General features: G+C 29.5%; 2 protein-coding genes across 9 annotated transcripts in view; both read left to right on the top strand.

The window, feature by feature from the left end:
- Positions 1-20,210, top strand: part of LOC125075785 — a 73,148-nt gene that overhangs the window by 2,229 nt on the left and 50,709 nt on the right. The window contains exon 2 of one of the 5 annotated variants that reach the window (XM_047687553.1): positions 2,831-2,940. The exons of the other annotated variants lie outside the window; for them this stretch is intronic. The gene's annotated coding sequence lies outside the window, so the exon portion shown is untranslated. The remainder of the gene's footprint in view (positions 1-2,830; positions 2,941-20,210) is intronic. 5 annotated transcript variants of the gene reach the window in all.
- LOC125075815 (cysteine-rich with EGF-like domain protein 2) lies at positions 11,173-13,418 on the top strand. Of its 4 annotated transcripts, none has more exons than XM_047687591.1 (3): positions 11,173-11,367; positions 11,449-12,431; positions 13,109-13,418. In XM_047687591.1, the coding sequence occupies exons 2-3, from the start codon at positions 11,461-11,463 to the stop codon at positions 13,296-13,298; spliced, it is 1,161 nt and encodes a 386-aa protein (XP_047543547.1). In that variant the 5' UTR covers positions 11,173-11,367; positions 11,449-11,460; the 3' UTR covers positions 13,299-13,418. The 4 variants fall into 4 exon arrangements, with proteins under 4 accessions (XP_047543547.1, XP_047543556.1, XP_047543566.1 ...); XM_047687600.1 differs by having other exon boundaries at positions 11,434-12,431; XM_047687610.1 differs by having other exon boundaries at positions 11,173-11,378.

The following is a 20,210-nucleotide window of genomic DNA, read 5'->3' as shown; positions in this document are numbered from 1 at the left end:
TTTTTGTAATTTTAATTGTAAATTCATTGTTTCATGTTTTCTTATAATAAATTTTATTCTTTCTTGTAAATAAATATATTAAGTTAAAATAGTGTAGTAGTAATTAGGCATTTGATTTTTAATAATATTTTTTGTTATAAATTTTAATTGTGTAAATATGGGAAATAAAGTGAAACGCGTGAGGAAAACTAAAAAACGTTTATATAAATCAAGCGCCGAACATACATATGAACGATATTAAAAGGTAAGAGTATTTAATTAGTAAACATATTTTTTTTTATAAATTTTGAATATTGAAAACATCTATTAGAAAAATGTGCAATCAGTTCGCATATAATCAGATTTTTCGAGCAATTCTTAATAATTACGATAGAGTATTTGGTTAAAGGAAGGAAAACATCAGTTGACTTTCATGGGGATCAAGTGACTACATTCGATCCCCATGAACTCGAAGCATTTTTTTTTCATTATAACTACTATGACATATTAAGATACATATTTTTTAAATACATAATTTTATAATTAATAAAAATGTAATTACTAACATATATTTATTTTTTACAGAATAAAGAAAGTCGAAAACAATAACACGGAAGCTATTTATATTGCGTAAGAGTTTAATTTTATCGATTGTTTATAATAAGAATTAAAGTTATGTATGAACTAATTTTAATAATAATAAAAAAAAGTAAAGTCGTAACAAAAAAAATGTAATTGTTGTGAACCAGAGAACTAGAATATTTAGAAGTGTCATTTGTACGTAATTCATAAATTTAAATTTTTTTGTAACGTCCGCCATATTGGATTGAATATAGCAGCAATTCATGAATCGTGCATTGTCATCGAGATTAAATATATGTGCCAACTTTTAGCTGAAAGTGGGTGTAATATTTATTCCAAGATTCCAGGACATATGTAATAACATTAATACATACAAGTGAAATTAAATAAAAAAATTAAAAAAAAAATTAACACTAAATGTTTTTTTTTGTAGTACTAAATATAAATAAAAATATTTTAAGTTTAATTAAATCAGTTTTATTTTTTAATCATTTTCGAATAACAGTCAAAAGCAATACAAATAATTCTAATATCCTATCTATTTTTATGAGATTTATGATTAAACCTATTATGATTAACCTTTCATTCATCAATGATTCAACCAAACCGAATTGACAACATTTTTTTCTAGTAAATATTTAGATTTTTTTTTTTTAATTTAATATATATTTTTTCTTTATGAACCAATATTAATAAAACAAACAAATACTACGCTATATGTTACCCCACGGTCACTACACTACAGATTTCGAACACTTACGATTTTATTATATAAATAGATCATTAAACTTTTATAAAATGTTAAAAATTGGTATGTTTCAATATTTAGTATAAGAACTAATTGTGGTATAATAATATAAATAATAGAAAAAAAAGGTTAAAACTAACTGTCTATTTTATTGTATACAAAATATAAATAAAAATATTGTAAGTTTAATTGAATCAGTTTTATTTCATAATCATTTGTTAACTAACATCGAAAGAAATAAAAATAATTCTGTTGTCCTATCTATTTTTTATGAGATTTATGATTGATCTTATGTCGCTCGGTTTGGCGCCATCTATTAGAATATTTGGGCGTAATCTCGTTACCTCGCTTAACCCTTAGTACACGGGCTTGCCGTTTTTGTCGATTTTGTAAGTGTGTGCGTGCGATTCTCAAGGGCACTTAGCTCTTGTAGTCCTCTTAAGTCTTTCCTAAAAAAGATGTTCAGTCTCATTAAATATAATTGAAACCTTCAATAATAAAACAAGTACCGACCTAATATAATTCAGAGATTTAAAATAAATAATTTTAGCATTCGTTTATTGATGTACGATGTAAAATATTTTCTGAACAATTACAAAAATTCTACATTTTCGTCGGCAATTGTTTTCTATACTAAAACCAATCTTATTAGTAATCCTCCACATGACGTTGGAGTGTAAATGAATAACATGCGAACAAACAAATTTAAACACTTATAGCATTACTGAGAAACTAGTTGCCAGTCCCGGCTTCGTCTGGGTAAATTAAGAATTTTATTTAAGTTCCCATCGTAGCGTCATCGGGTCCATTTTAAACCACCCAGGGACCCAAATAAACACCAAAATTATCATCGAAATCGTTCCAATCGTTTAGGCGGCGTTCGGTTACATACACACGACTGGAATATTTATACGTATAAAGATATATTTTATATGTTTTTTTTTGTGTTAAAAAAGGTAGTATTATAAAAGAAGTTAAGTAAGTTTAACGTTTTTGGGACATGGATGGAGCGGTTTATCTTGACCATAAATCTGAAACTAACGTGAAACATTTTGTTCTAAAAATGACGGAAAGAAAGATAAGTGCTTATGATATCATGTTTTATTCGGTGAAATATTCACACCATTCTCTACAAGAACAGCTACAAAAGCAAGCTGTTTATTTTGGCTGCAGAAAAATTATGTTTAATAAGGTTTTTTTAAAAAAAAAACCGATTAGACTAACGTAATTAAAAAAAAAGTCTTATTTTTTTAGTTGATGACAAAACATCTCTATTTTAGACAGTGATCGACCTTAAATTTTGTTTAATCAGCAATTATAATAAACGTTCAATGTCAAAGGTTATTAGTATTATTATATATAGTAGACATATATTTAAAAATCTACCTACTTATTACCACAAAACCTTATATAAATTATAAATTCAAAACTGAATAATCTTTTACTGATATTTCCGGATTGAACTGGATAGTACGCTTAGCCATTCAGACATTCTAAGTACATCTAACACGTTATTCACAGGCCTGCCGGCGGAATGCGCCTATTACTTGAGTTCCGCCTTGGATGCGCCTGCGCCGGCGACGGTAAAATGGCGGGAATCTGTTCGTAGACTCAAGTAATGAGATATAGCGGTATCGTGACTTTTTATTGCATATCTTTAGCGTTGTTTTTTAAGTAGTTCGTTGTTATTGTTAATGTAAAATGTAAAAAATCATGTTTAAAAAATATTACATCTTCTTTAAATGAAACGACATTACATTTTATTTACATTAAGAAGGTTTAGTTTTATGAGTGACCAAATGTAGCTCGAAAATGTTAGACATAATTTGAATAAAATACACCCTTTCAATTTAATATGTACTTTCTAATTCAACTTTATGGCCAATTTACGCCTCTAGTTTGTAGCTCAGAAAGAAAGCTTATATATAGCCCATAAATCCTTTACTATTCCCTCGTTATTAACGAAACTAATTCCGAGAGTGAGCCGTTAACTCTGGAATGGTAATGAGATTTTGTTTTTTTATTCATCGAGTGCCGTTGAGTTCTATCCTGTAGTAGCCGATTGAGAGGCGACGTTCATTTGTTTATTTTTCAACTAGGTACATCATTAAATGATATCTTACTTGTTTTTAAAATGTTCAATTAGTCCGACTTTGCAATCATGAATCGTTATCTTAATACATTTGAACACTTACACCATACTTAATTTGTATTTTATGTGCTGAATAAATTAAGCCATTTATGTGTATTTGATTCAAAAATATTTATGGACGCGCAAAAAAGGTTTACATACACGTAGTAAACCAATAATTGCTTATAAAAAATGTCTTTATTATATTGTCCTATCGGGATTAACTATAGTTAATGCATCATTATTTACTCGAGATATCAAGACTCCCTGCTGCGAGCAATCGATATTTTATGCGTACTTTTTTATCTGTCGCGCGTTTGTGTTTCACTAGAACCTTCACGATCACCGTTTTTGTTTCTTTACTTATAAAAATATGCAAGATTATAATGTGCTAGTGTTTTGATAATGAATTCTTAGTGCCTAGTCGCCATGTGTCTTTTTATATCTCTTTCATAATTTCTTACTTTAACTCTATTATTATTTTATAGCCAACGCAATTATAAGATCAAATATTGTATAATTTTAATTAAATAAAATTTCAATTTTCGTCTTTATATAAAATAAACGAAATTGAAAGCTGTTAAATTTAAGTTCTGCAGCAGTTGATTTTAATCTTTGGTAACAGATGTAAACTAACTGTCATTTGGTTGTCCCGAAAATGTGTGCACTTCATGGTTTATGGTCACCCCAATTATAATAGGGTGAACGTTACGGAACAGTAGAAAAAAAGCTAGACCTAAAAATATGTAAAACAACCTCAGATTATGATTCAACCATAAATAAAAAAAAATAAAACATCTATTGTCTAAATTCAATCGTGCCACTATTTGAGTAATATTATTAGTAATAATTTTAGTTTAGCCCCAGGTTGTCATGAACAAAGATGGCCGTTCCCTTCAGGGTTCCAACCTATTATTGTACTTCGGCACTAAGATTTAGTATAATGCCATAATGGACCTAATAGCGTATGATTAGTACCTGGGGCCGATCAGCTCATGTTTTGAAATTAGGGCGTGTCTTTGAATGATTTAGGAATTTAAATTAGGTACGTTTTGAAATTTAAAGAAAAAATTCAAGTTTTCGGTAGACAAAAAATTACAAAGGAACTGGACTATTACCGGCTTCGAAACCGTACCGAATTAGGCAATATGACGGTATCAGAAACACTTGTGTACATAAACGTGAAATGGAAGACCCGACCAGCATTTAAAGCCAATTATACAAACGATTTATACCCCGGGTCTGCGTGTACTGTTATGTCATAAAGTTACAGAATTTTATATCGATTTTAATGTAAGATCCTTTTATTTTATTGTACCAGAAATACAAGTTTCTTGGGTTTGCTATTTGTTTTGTGCTAATATTGTTTTTGCGCTTGACTTTTTACGTCTTGATTGATGACGGCTTAAAATATCACCGTCAAAAATAACATTGAAGATACATTTTAAGTTTTATATTTATTATGAAAATAAAAATAAACTTGGAAAGAGGTTATTTATATTCTCATACATTGTTTATTTCTTATTATCTCTATATTGATTTTGTTGTGTTTTTTTATTATTACATCATAACTTTAGTTAGTAACCTTAAAAATCAAAACAAGTTTTCGATCTTATCACAATGTTTTGGACATTTGTTATTTTTTGTTACAATGTCAAAAAAATAATATTAGCCGTGGCGCTTAGCAAAGTTAATTTTTAAGAACCTACAGTCTCACACATATTTTTTGTCGGTTATTGTATTAAGACGTTTGAGTCCAAATAAACAGATAAAAAATATGAATAGAGAAGTGTAAATTTTTACGAAAGAAATAGGGAGCGATGACCGACGATTAGCCGTGGTTTTTTATAGTCGTAGCGACGCTCGCAGGATGTATGTCTGTACGTGACTCAGTTATTAGTTCCAACTCCAACAGTTCGCGATTTAATATAACACGACAAAAACCTAATAGACCCTTTCGTAGTTCGTACAATCATGGTTTATGAGTTTTTACACGATTTAAAAACTAGATTTGTCATTAATCATAATACCGCGTCTGCGTAGGAGGTAAATAATAAATATATATATTTTTTGCATTTAGACTTAATTGAATGAGACGTCAATTATAGTCCAAGATACTGTCTGTGTATTGTTTGATGTTGAGAAATTGATTTGCACGAGTTTATACTTTGCGTCAATATTCAATTTATTTTCATCCATAAAGATTGTCAAACATTCGTCGGATGGCATTTTGAACTGGCGGAAGAAATTCAACGCGCTTTAAGCGACACTGTCAGCAATAAGTAATTAAAATTTTCATGTCTTGATTATAGTTTTACTTGGCTAAATTATTAATTCATTTTAATAAAAAACGTATTAGCTAAATAAAGAAAGCCTCGTGAAATTACCTTTTAATACGTTGCTCTATTTAAAAAAAATTTATTCTTAGTAATTATGATAGAGATAGCATGACGACAAACCTCGTTTAATTTTTTGTATAAAAATTTAGTGTTTTTTGCTTTAACAGCTACATATTTCAAATATATAAATAAATATAATATTTTAACTAAGTATTGATTCTTAAATAAGTATATATTAATTTTACGTCTACATTATATTCCATTTAGCAGGCCTTAGGTTGATATTTTATCGTTACCTTCATGCATTTTGAAAGTTGTAGCGGCGGGAATTGTATTCCCGTTCCATTTTACGGCACTCGTGCGTTATAACTATCGTATTTTATTGTGCTTTGTATTATACTAGATTAAGATACTCGTCGCTCGTAAAAATAATGTTTATTGAAATAAAAGTCAGAATTTGTCGATATAATCTGTGATAAAATATCTTAATATGTTAAACTTGGTATTTTTTGTTTGAATCGTTTGTGAATAATCTATTAGCCTTTACATTTTATTGACTAGCTTATATCCTCCATTATACTTTAATGGCAAATTATAATATTGATATAGTTAAATCCCGAGCTTAGCAGGCGAATGACAAATATATTTTGACTGAATATAGCGGTGAATTACTGTCAACACATTATTTTTAAATGTAGCTTGAAATTACCATTTGATTGCTGCAAAATAAAAAAATCGCATCTTCAGATCTCCAGTTAGTTTTTGTGTGATGCGTAACGATTTAATAAAAGATAAAAAAAAATACTTTGTCTTTTTTTCTCATGTGGTGATAGTTTATTTAAGTTTAAAATTTTGTTAAGATGTTCAAACACAAACACTTTATGTCATGATATTTTATAGTGATATGTCATGTCATGGCTCACTACAAATATTCTTCATACGAATAGAGTCGTAGTTTGTGATATTATAAAATGAAAATTTAGTTTGTCGATCAATCGCAGGATTGTGACAAGGCCTTGTCCGGTTGGTATTAAGTTGACGTCATGGACTGACTCAAGTCACCAAGTTGTTTGTCCTTACGAGGTTCGTATATTAACTCGTTTTGGTATAAAGATTTCTGGTGAATATTTTTTATTCGACTACGTTTGATGTTTCGTTCGTTTTAGCAAGGTTTTTTATAAACTCAAGAATACTTTAAGCAAAATTTCTTCAATCGTATTACTTTTGATACACAGCATGAATTAAAAATTAGTAAATTATATACCAAATGTAACTTTACAACAAATTCAAATTTATTTTTAAAATAACAACGTGCCTAAAAATAAAATAAGGGTAAGATAATAAACTTAGACATTGCGTCACCCTTTGTATTTTTAATATTGTTGTGACTTAAGTATAGTTAACAGTCGCATCATAAAATATTTTAAGGATAAAAAAAAAAAACACAAATTATATAAACATAACATCAAAGGAATAATAAAAATAGTTTCACGATGTAAGAAAATTAAAGATACTTGTCTCCCCAAAACGCATTATCATCTTTTACGAGTTACCTGATGGGTAATTAATAACTGATTAAAGATTAAACTCGTGGGTCCAAAGATTTTAATTGCGTCCCGATGAATGCTTCAAATTTTTTTTTTTTTGACTGCCTATAAAAGTTGCAACTCATACTTCTTGATTTTCAATCTATGGTCGCTTCCATCCCTGAGACGAGTAGAGACAAATAAACGACTTTGACATAAAATTTTCGCAGTATCATTGACGAGATCTTGAATATTCTATGATATACATTATGGATTTGCGAAAAAAAAAAAATGCAAATAGTGATTCAAATCTTACTGGGTGTTCCTGAGATCAGCGTGTTCAACAACACAAACGCTCATTGTTTTCAACAAGATTTTATTCAGACGTGTGATACAATTTTAAACTAGTCTCATCTAAGGGAATGCGTACAACTGACATAAACAAGTATTAATTTTTATACATGTGATGCAGCGTGTGGAGTAATTTATCTAAATGGTACATCAGCGTCTTGTCTTGCATAATATAAAAGTAACGACTAAACAGTTGGTAAACACAACCCTACTTTAATTACAATCTCGCAATGTTAAATACCTAATTATTTTTTTCTATCAAAATACCACTTTCTTACTAAGTTTATAAATAAACATTCGAGAATGTAAACAGCAACATTCGTATTACATTTTTCTCACTGACTTCACGCGTAGCTATTATGGACTTATTTCAAAAAATCGTTTACACTACAATATAAAGCTAAGCATACACTATATGATATAATATTTTTTTAATTTTTGAAATTTTAAGGTATGGTATAACGATAAAAGTACTTAATAGTACTTAAGGATTATTTACATATTTACATTAAATAGATGTGTTATACATGTGTTAGTGTGAATCTATTTACTGTTTTTGTCATTTTAATATACTGACCGTTACTAAATTACATAAATCTCCTATTTAGCGCTACTTTTAGCTACCGGGTTTACATAAAATTGTTATAAGAAAGAACACACATATAAAGAAAAAAGGAACCTTGGCGGCGTAAGGAGAACGCATATTTTGCATATTATTTACGACCTGGACAAATATAGAAATATTTGTTTTTAATGTAAGAATATCGACTATTAAATTATTTAACTTCGAAAATAGAAACAAAACAAAACAGATACAAAGCGTTTTAAGACAAATTAAAGTGTAAATGAAAACAGGTAAAATTCAAATTACAATTTATGGATCGAAATGTCTTTTTTTTTTGTCTTATAACACCGCATTTTAAATGAAGCGAATAAACTGCGCGGTTAACCCTATCCTTTTACACAATGTGTTGTGTCGAACACAGTGATAGAAATAGTATCGGTCGTCTTACACAAATTACACTAAGGCGATGCTTATGTACGTAGTTGGAAATCATGGTGAATCTTCGCGGCATGCGTACTTGGTCTTTTACTATTTTATTTGTAAGTAATGGTTAATCGTATTAAATACAATAGTACGCTTCGCGCATCTACTTATGAAGTATTTTTTGCTCAATATCACGGTTGTTTGCGCACGTCTCATGCGTTTACTTCATGATAATTTATACAGTTTGTATTTAATTTTATTTTTTTACATTTTTATTTCTTATATTTTTATGCAAAAGTTCGCGTTTTGGATTTTATTTACTAGTAAATTTTAGCAACGAGCCTTTGTATACTCATTTTATTATTTGTTTTATTTTTTATTTTATAATCTGTATTGAATGCATACAAATATATATTTTTCTTTTATATTTTATTCTTTTTCTGGCTTGTATCTAGTATTGAAAATTTTAAATTAAGAATACTTTTAATTCAATAAACAATAACGAATTTAGGATAAAGTGTATCATTGAGAATACTTATTCAAAACAAACTTAAACGCAGCTTAGCTCTCAAGATGACCGGTATAGAAAAATAAATGCTCAAACTCTTTGTTGCGGTGAAAGTAGGAAGTTATGCAAGTGTGCAGTCGACGTAATTATGTAGGTACACGTTTGTAAAGTTCTTTGTCAAGACTTCGAATCGTAATATTGTTCTCTTTTCATTTCCTAGACCTTTTATTGCTGTTGACGATGCTAGTTCAACGAAATATGTACTCACATATTATGTTGTTTCTAGATTTATATTCGTCCAGTTGTCGACCTTAATTCAATGCTAATAAAATGAAACTTGACACCCATAGAAGTATAAGCTGATTTGTAATACTTATCCTTTCTCTATAATCTTTAAATATCTTACACTCCTCCAAGCGACTTATGTGCTTAAAAGTGGTACAGAGTTTTCTGTACACGTATTAATACATAAATATATATATATATATATATGTATGTACATTTATGTTGATCATGATTAATCATTATACGGTGTGTTTATAGTTTGGATAACTTAAGATAAACATAAGGCAAAACAATGTTGTGATATTTACTTGGTGGTAAGGCTTTGTGCAAGCCCGTCTCGGTAGGTACCTCGTCAAGAACTAGGCAAGTCTGACCTTAGGCAACAATATATTATCCTAAGTTATAATAAGAAATGACATTTGATGTAGTTATAAATAAATTTCAGGAAGGACCATTGTACTTGGCACCCAATTAGATCTCACTTCTTTTGTCGTTGAAGTCAACAACCAAGGTATATATCATAATATTGGACTTGGCTCTCATTTTTACATTTATGTTTTTGATGGGATATAAGTTAACTTTGATCCTTATACTTATAATGTCCTGTCAACGATTGGATTATTATATTAAGCCTACGTCTATATGTATAGACATAAGTTTAAAAAATAAATTATTTGGGTGTAATATGTATTGATTTTTTGTTGCTTTCATAATAAAATAATATAAGAATTGGCGCTTTGAAAATAATTAACATTTGAAATAAATATAATTTATTTACATTTATTGTTTAATTATATAATAGAAAGTAGGTGAATTAAATGGAAAAACGAATAAGTTATTATAATGGTAACAATGCAATATATAAGTAGTTCTTATGAAATAATAAATTTATTAATGCAATTAGTGCATTCGGTAAACATAACCTTACTAAAAATTATGCAAAAGCTATTTAAAAATCGATCGCTGATAAGAGACTGATGATAGTGCTTATATTCATCATTCGCACAATACTAAATCGATTTTACGATTCGTATCGTACATTATCGATCATTTTTCATTTCGGTCACGCCCTACAGATATTGTGAAGGACCGAGATAGGCAGAATGGATGTTATATGTAATTTTTATAACGATATCGTACACGATTTTATTTTTAAATTTTATTCTAGTTATTCATGTGAATATCTTATATTTGATGATTAAAGTTCTATTTTTGTCATGACACACATCTTCTATTTACTCATATGGTATGAGTCATACACGATAACATAATTATTATTACTTACTCATTACCTAGTTTTATAGAAGCAAAGTTATTAAAAGAATAATAATCGGTACTCAATATTGTAGCAAAATCAGGTAACATAAATTAGTCAAAACATTCATAGCAATTTTACATAATGCAATTATATTCGTAGGTATATTAAGTTTATATTCATATGAATTATAAAAAAAAATTAGAAAATCGATCGAATTCGGATACTGAACTACGTAGGTGTGTGTGAAACAAGTGGTCAAAAGTGATTGTACTAGACTGTTTCAAAACATAGTTTTTGTTTTTTTATTAATACTACTAAGTTTATCAAAACTTTTGTAAAAAAGTAAACTATTCTATAAAATTATACACAACATTAAAAATAAGTGAATATTTATGCGTGGAACGGAGTGTGCTATAGTCAAAACTTGAGTGGCGAGTGTCAAATCCAATATACAACTGAGACTGACTTGCGGAGCTGTCAAAATGAATAGCGAATTACCGAATTACCGACTAGCGAGTAGAATTACAACACGTCAGTTCTTTTATCTTTATTAAAGAAGAACTTATTAAATAATCACATTTATAACATAATTTTTACTTACATAAACTTGTATCGATATCGTATTTTAATCGTTAGTCTAAGTTCGAGTTTTAAAGTGGATTATCTATTTCGGTTCGTTTGTGGTACTTTTTGTTTTTTTTTTCAATAAAAGTACAGGTTTCGGCAACTTAAATGTAGTTTATTATTTTTTAGGGTTGGTGCAAAATGAAAATAAAACAGAGGATACTATATGAATTATGTACTTTATTAGTCGGCATTTCTTCCATTTCGTGTAGTGTACAACCTCCAACAATGAATCCCGGTCTACTGACACCATCGAAGTCAATTGGTGAGTGCCAATCTTGCAGGCTATTTATCGATTCATTCAAGAATGGTCTAGAGAGAACCTCCAGAGGGAAGTACGAGGGCGGCGATGCTGCTTGGGAAGAAGAAAAATTAAAAAAGTCGTACAAGCGTAGTGAAATCCGACTAGTCGATATACAAGAAAATATATGCAAGGAGGTGTCTAAATATTCAAATCAATGTCACCATATGGCTGAACAAGCTGAAGAATACATAGAGGAATGGTGGGCTCAAGATCCCGATGAATCAACAGATTTATATACTTATATTTGTATACAGAAATTGCAAGTATGCTGTCCGAAGCATCATTATGGCAAAGATTGCATGCCTTGCATCGGAGATCATGATAATCTTTGCAGTGGTAACGGAAAGTGTAGAGGTGATGGAACTAGAAAAGGCAATGGGACATGTTTATGTAACCCAGAATATACCGGCACCAACTGTGAGCAATGTGCTTTAGGTTATTTTGAATTGGAACTAGAAGACAAAAAGGTTAAAAAATGTTTTCAGTGTCACAGATCCTGTCTAGGAGGCTGTCGACAGGCAACGCAGAGAGATTGTGTAGCTTGTAAACCGGGATACCTCCTTGATCCCAAAGAAGGCTGTGTTGATATTAATGAATGTAGAGATGATAAGATATGTACAAAGGATCAGTTTTGTTTAAATTCTATGGGATCGTATGCATGTGTTGACTGTGATAAATCATGCAAAGGCTGCTTTGGTGATGGACCGGATACTTGCGTAAAATGTGCTAAAGGTTATTTGTTGAAAGACGAAGTTTGTATATCTGATGTGGAACAAGAGGAACCGTCACAGAGATTGACGAGTGCCAGGTAATAACAGTAAGATTTAAATGAAGTTTTATTTTAATGATTTTGTTTTAAATATTTTATAATTTCTTACAGAAAAGAAGAATTATAAGCTTGAGTGTGATCATTGTTTAAATATAGGTAACTTATTAATAATTCAATTTTGGGTGGAGGGTCTATCACTAACATATTGACAAAAGTTAACATTTTATTCATTTCCATTTCTTAACAACCCCTAAATATAAAAGAAAGTTTATTATGTAGTTGCATAAATCATAATATCATTTATTCTTCATTTGCTTGTAAAACAGTTTATTTAAATAGAATCCTGATTTTGTGGTTATAAATATCTAATATATTATACTATTTCAACAGAGAATTTTTCTAGCAATAATAAAATCAGGTTTAGTTCAGAAAATTTAACATTCTCTCATTACATTCAAATGCAGAGACCAAAACTAAGCTATCAAAGAATAAACCTTAAGTTAATATATTGTTCGGCCTATATTATTATATAATTTTAATACTATTGTATTCATATTACTTAGGAATTGCAAATTATTGCTTCAAAAATAATATGCATTATTTTTATAATATTCTATTAAGTATTTATTTAAACCACAATATATGTGTATCACAATTTTATGTATAATATTCAAATTTCAATTTGTCTTTTTCTAATAATAACTTTAATTTTTAAGGTACATGACCTATGTTGGACTGATTATAACAACTGGAATATTGTTACCAAAGTCAACCCCTTTGGGTGGCCTAGTTGGGATCTTAGTGTTATCCTACATCATGGGATCAGAATACTACTGCATGATAAACGGACATACAGGGCTAGTGAATCTTAAGGAGTATGACTTATTTCATCTGTTTCGACTGTAACCTTCATATTAATTTATATAGAAAATGTGCATATGCATTTTTGTTTTATCTATTAGTTTATTTAATCTGTTCTTATGTCATCTTTTGATATTTTTATATAAAAAAAAATATTTTATATTTAATGTTACTTCTAATCAAGTGAAGTCATTTTTTTTTTAAATACTGTGTTACTATTAGAAAAAAGAAATATTATTTCAATATTTTTATGTAATTTTAATAGAATACGTAAATTAGCATACAGTCATAAAGAGCTAGATTAGCATAAGCATAGACTAAGTTACTCTACAATTAATAAAACGGATGATAGTATTTCTAATGAATATATGTACTTTAGGATTAATAAGTTTTGTATAAAAGTCACGACAACTTCTTGTTTTCTGTGCTACCTTCTATTTTTAAAACTTGTAAGTTAGAAAAGGTTAGCCATTTATATAAACATTCGTCGCTCACTTATATAATTTAGATTTAAGATTCAGTACAAAATAGGTCGGATATTTAGATTAATAAATATCATTCAACCACGATGTACTTTTGAAAATTATGCACAAAACGACTCGAAACGACAAAAAGTACTCGACAATTTTCTTGTGATGATGGTGTTCTGCTTTAAACACCATTATGGCCATGGAGGCCATTATTCATGGAGAATAGCCACTACGCACGTGAGGTTATAGTGCGTAAATACACAGGTTGCTCTGGCAATCCGATATGACCGGCGAGTGTTAGGCAAAGGACCAAAAGATATTCCAAACATCCGAAAACTTTCGAGAATTTCTTGAAAGAAAATCTAGTTAACTTTTTGACATGGCTGGGACTTGAGAATCTGCAGCCTGATAGGTCGGGACAGGACGATGTGTGAAATTATTATTAAGACTATCTGATGGAGTTTATTTTGAATGCATTTAATTTTATTTTACTTAATAGGTATTATCAATAAAGTTTATGTGTGAATGCTAAACAATTTTCTCATAACATACATTACATTAGCAGCCCGTAAATGTCCCACAGCTGGGATAGAGGCCTCCTCTCCTTTTGAGGAGAAGGTTTTGGAGCATATTCCACCACGCTGCTCCAATGCGGGTTGGCGGAATACACATGTGGCAGAATTTCGTTGAAATTAGACACATGCAGGTTTCCTCACGATGTTTTCCTTCACCGCCGAGCACGAGATGAATTATAAACACAAATTAAGCACATGAAAATTCAGTGGTGCCTGCCTGGGTTTGAACCCGAAATCATCGGTTAAGATGCACGCGTTCTAACCACTGGGCCATCTCGACTCACATCTGCTTCGCTCTCATAACAAGATTTGTTTATTTGTATATTGTTGTGTGTAATATTATGTACAGATGTAGTGAATAATCCTTTCCTATCGGCAAAACTCGGAACAACGATAACACCCGAATGGTGCCGATGTGTCTATGAATTACTATATTATTAAATTACGTGTAGGTATCAAATAAATCGCATACTTTATTTATCAATGTCAAATGTCAAACTGCCCGTTTGATATATATTACAATGAGATGTTAAAACCACCACGATTCTATAATATAAAGAATTCGTTAGGTAAACAAAAATATAACTAGTTACCGAGGACGTTTTATTTCAATAAAACGCACTGATAAAAACCAAATTCCGGTTGAGATGATCTAATGATTCTATAAGGATTGGAACCCCAAAAGTCTAACTATAAGTCAAAACTACAGTAGGATTTTGCAGATCTTTTTATAACAATAAATTTTTGTAATTAATTAAAAATACTATGACATAACAAAAAAGACACCTCAACATAAAACAAAAAATACCAGCAGAGAAATTAATATAAATAAATATGATTTGTTAATGTGGATCGAATAAAATCAATGTTTATTATTTACAAAAATGACAGACAAGAGTAAAATGTAAAAAGTATATCAAAATATAGGTGGCCTGCATTAGTACACGAGTCCATGAAGTTTATCACAAAATCTAACATAAATATCAACAAAATATTTCTGTGGTATTAACTACTCTATATAGATACTTCCTCTTGCAATGCGACCGTTCCCTACGTTGTCTCGATGGGTACTGAGTGCGAGTGAAGTAGTAAGACAAAAACGAACATTTCCGAGAAAATACGAAAGGAAAGGATTATTCACTACATCTATATCTGTTTCTATTTTAATAATTTATTTAAATGTCGTAATTGTTATTAAATCATATAAGTACGTGTATCTGTCCGCCATTTTCTATGTTTTGTAAGTGAATATAATAAATTTCAACAACTGTGTTTTGTTTTATTTATTTAGTAGCGATTAATTCTAACTTTCACTTGGATAATAACAATAATAATATATGATACAAAAAAAAAATTGTGATCGATATTTTTAAATTATTTGTAATTTACATAAATCCCAAATAAGTTAGGTTTATTTTTAAGAACTACGTATTATCCATCATAATTTTGGAACAAGAAATTTGTTTTTACTGCATGAGGTAGTCACGCGTGTCAATCGTTATGTCACGACCATGACACGGTTATGTTCGACACAAGTTCGTCGTAAGAGATGAGATAAAGATATAGATAATAAATTTTATTAATAATCTTAAGTAGCTTGAACTCATACTTTCAACAAAACAATCATTCATAGAAATAAGATTGTAGAAATGGGTTTTAATAAAATCTATAATATGAAATTCAATAAAACCGTCACCGTTATACAAAATAGGTTTATTTTTATCGGTTCTATATTACAATTTATTAACAACAAATTGGTTTTTTAGTCATAATTAAAATGGCGTATCGAAAAGATTATAATATTTAAACAAGTTTTACGATAAATCATTGATGCAAAAAGAAAGCTCAATATTGATTTTTTATTTTTGTAAGTGTTTGAAATCGCCTCCGTTTCTAACTTGGTATGAACGAAAGAACACAAATCACACAATAATCCTTTCATCGTAATTTAGTTTTTATGTACATAGAAATAAGAATCATAATGTGTTACGTACACATGTGTGTTACCTGTCAATCACCCACGCTATGAATTACCAAGGCGTTACGTAATAAGACAGATTATGTAAATTTTTAGTATATATGCTTTTTAAAAGGCGCTTGCCTTAAACCAAATTTTGCTTTGTAGTCTTGCTTTTTTGTCATTTGAAAGTCATTGGTCTACTGTATCCACCCGTTTTAATTATTACAAAAAATATAGTTTTTTGTAGAGCTCAATATGGATTTAATTTCAAACTACATATGTATATATATTCCAATAGAAGTAGGAAAAAAGATTACAAAGCTTAGATTTAAGTATTTGCTAATAACTCAGCTATATTGTGCAAGAGTTTATGATTAATATATCTCTATTTGAAATAAAACACTTGATAGTGTTTTCTTAGTTAAGTGTGATCACTTAACTAAGTATTTTCACTTTGATTTTATTTCCAAAAAATCAATAACAGTCGCCGACGAATTTTTAATATATATACACTCTGTATATATATTAAAACTTTTACTCTTTTTTAGTATCTATTATATTGTCTACATAATTTATGTATTAATGTCGTAAACTGTGGAGTACATTTCGGTATCATCGGTAGTTAATTTGCTAGCATAAACAATCTAGGCGAAGGAATAAATTAAACATAAATTCGGATTACTGCCAAAAATGCAATTAGTGACAGGTAGAAATGATTGTTCCCGCCGCTTTCGTGACACACGCGACATATCCAGCGACGCATTTAACAATATTATTTTAATTTATTACCCACGAAACACGATACTCCCTGTGTATGATATATATTTATGTGGTCAGGGTCAATACTGTGTACTGCTTTTAAAGTCTTTCCAGGCACGTAATAAATGTTTTCTAAGTGAAGGTTATAAAAACTTCGTTCCTACGGTTATCTAATCGCTCGGTTAGAACTAGTTTAACTCGTTCTACTTCCGCAAAGATTCTAACTCGCTACTGACCAGTGTTTAGCATTAACACAACTTGATGCATATTTGTTTCAAGAGATAGTTCTTAGTATAATTACTACGGATGATATGTTATTATACAATGATTATAATCCGTTTCAATCTGATTTATTAAACAAATCACTTCATTACTAATAAAAAATACAGAATTTTATACGGTGGCAATTTTAATTTAAGATTTTAAAATAGTTTGGTTCTTTTTTTATAATCTACGACCAATTATTTATGGTTTTGATTTAAATAGGGTAACCTATATACTCTTTGGGATATAATAGATTATTAAAGTCTATGGTAACCTTCTTATTAACATGCACAGATAAAATAAACGTTGTGAAAATAAACTTTATGTAGACATTAACATATTATTATTTAATTAGCATGATTATGATTATTCAATATACCGCTGCTGTATAATATATTAATATTATGCATGTGAAAGTTTGTATGTTTGTAACAAGACATCAACCAGTAAAGGAAATAAGATAATATAAACAGGCATCAGTTCAATTTTCAATCTTTAATTTTTTACTATTGTTTTTTGTTTAAGGGAAAACAAACATTATTAAAAAAATATATTAACGAATATTTAATCTTAATTTAAAGGGAGATGACAAAAAAGGCAACGGCACGTGTAAAAACATCCAAGGACATAAACGTGAAATCTTGATTTTTAAAATATACGACGTATGATTGTAACAGATAAATAAGTGTTTAATTGAAATCAGAAATCATGAATTAAAATATCCATTCATAACGAGAAGAAAGCGAAAATATAACGTTTTATAACCGTAACACTCTCATGTAATAAGTACAACAATAGATCCGGACTAACGCGATGTCTACTGTATAATGCATTGTTTTTGCTTTTTTGTAACTATATTCTCATATAGCAAATCTTTCACGAACTTTCTATATGTTTTCTTAGATCTAGAACATGTATCCACCTACTGATTTTAATAACTTATCTATAATATTGATTGGTAAACTAATAAGGTTTATATAATATAGGGTGATTTTTTATGACCACATGATAGTAAGGAGTCACCACCGTCCATTGCAATTGACGCTGTAAGTAATATTAATCATTCTTTACATCACCAACGCATTGCCAACTTTGGAAACCAACATGTTAAGTCTCTTGTGCCTGTACACTGCCTTCTTCGAATGTCAAATAATTTTAAGTATTATTATTTGGCGGTTGAAAATCTAATGAGTAGTTTAAATAATATTCTCTTCTGTCAAACGTCAAATAAGAAAGATGGCAGAGAGAAGAATCAGAATTTATCTAAACAGCAGCTAATAAACTTAAATGATAATGTTTTTACATTTGAAGTTTGTGATTGTGCACGTAATCTTTCAGGTTATATTATACTTTTTATATATGTAAGTATTCAATTCGGATTTTGACCGCGATTATTCCTTTATTCAGTCGGTTCGTGACCACGGCAGGTACAATTCTATAGAAAAATCGGACAAAATAAGAAAACAACGGAATAATTGCGCTCATAACCTAAATATAAAAATTATAAAAAATACACTATGAATGTTTCTAACAAATTAAAAACTGTTTTATAGGTTGCTTGATTCATACATTTCAAATATTTTATTTTTAGTTTTAGATTGACACTCCGTGTTGTTCGATATCCATTGGTAATCAATAAATTCGTAACTTTTTTAAATTGTATTTAACTAACATGACTTTGTTTTTTACGAATGTTGACAAAAGAGTAAGTTATGAGTTTTTTACCGGTCTAGCTCGGTATATGCTACATTCAAATCACCACCTGTTTTACAATTCAAAAGTGTACAAAATATATATTGATTTTTGAATTTGATCTTGAAAGTTACTCTGTCAGTCGAAGGTCGAATTATCGGACCAATTTTGAGGTTTCTTTATGGACTTCTAGGGGCTGCTTGGAACTATTTAAACGACGAGTAACTATTTAGACGAGTCAGTAAATAATATATTTGAAAGGTTTTTTTAATTAAATTCTGAGCGCAGTTATCGGTGTTTTTTTAAATTAATACGTTTTTATGTACATATGTCAAAAACAAATCAGATTTGAAGTTATATTTTTCTTATACTTAATATGATTGTTAAGATAACATTCCCGCATCTTACTATAAAAAGCTTTTGTTACAGACATCTATCCACGGTGACGTTAGTAAGCGGCACAAGCCGTGCTATACCGTTCCCGACGGTCGTCATTACAGTTATATGACTTTTATACCTCACGACACGACTTCTGTGACCTTTGTAATACCATCTTTTTAATAAGTATTTCTGGATATCATGCCTCAAACAAAATATCTAATATATACTAACTAATAGCCAATTGTAATAGCTCGCATAGCTCCGTATAAATATATATTTTTTATTTACTTGTGTTGTCTATAATTAAATTGTCCTATTCGACGAGATAATCGATTTCTATACCAAATTTTACTAGATTATTTCGAGTTCCACCACGATGATTAACAAACATCCCAACACACAATATTTCGCAATTATGGCAACAATAAATCATTAGTTCAATTCATTGTTTATATTATCGTCATAGGCTTTTGTAAGAATTGTTTCGTTTCAAAACTTCAAAATTTGAATATAAAAATGATCTTGTATTATATACAAATGTATTTGCTAACTTACTGACGAATATAAGTTGGTTTTGGCTTGCGGCCAAAATGAAACGTAACAAGCGTTTTAATTTTTTTTTATAAAGTATGATGTTCTTTAAATATGTAATAGATATATTCGCGTACGAAGACGCGCCCTTCCACGTTCAAATATTATTGGCTTTCATTAGTATGAGTGACGCTCTTGCTGACAAGATGAGACAACTAAGAGACTGCAAAAAATTCTTAATTCGATTATATTCGTTATTATATTAAAACGCTGTAGTTTATTATATTAAAACGCTGTTAATTTAACGCGGAGGTTCGTACCTTCG

The sequence above is a fragment of the Vanessa atalanta genome, chromosome 2, assembly GCF_905147765.1.
Source record: "Vanessa atalanta chromosome 2, ilVanAtal1.2, whole genome shotgun sequence".
In the NCBI taxonomy this organism is placed as follows: domain Eukaryota; kingdom Metazoa; phylum Arthropoda; class Insecta; order Lepidoptera; family Nymphalidae; genus Vanessa; species Vanessa atalanta.
The sequence above is the reverse complement of the archived record's forward strand: the minus strand, read 5'-3'. Positions and strand labels throughout refer to the sequence as shown.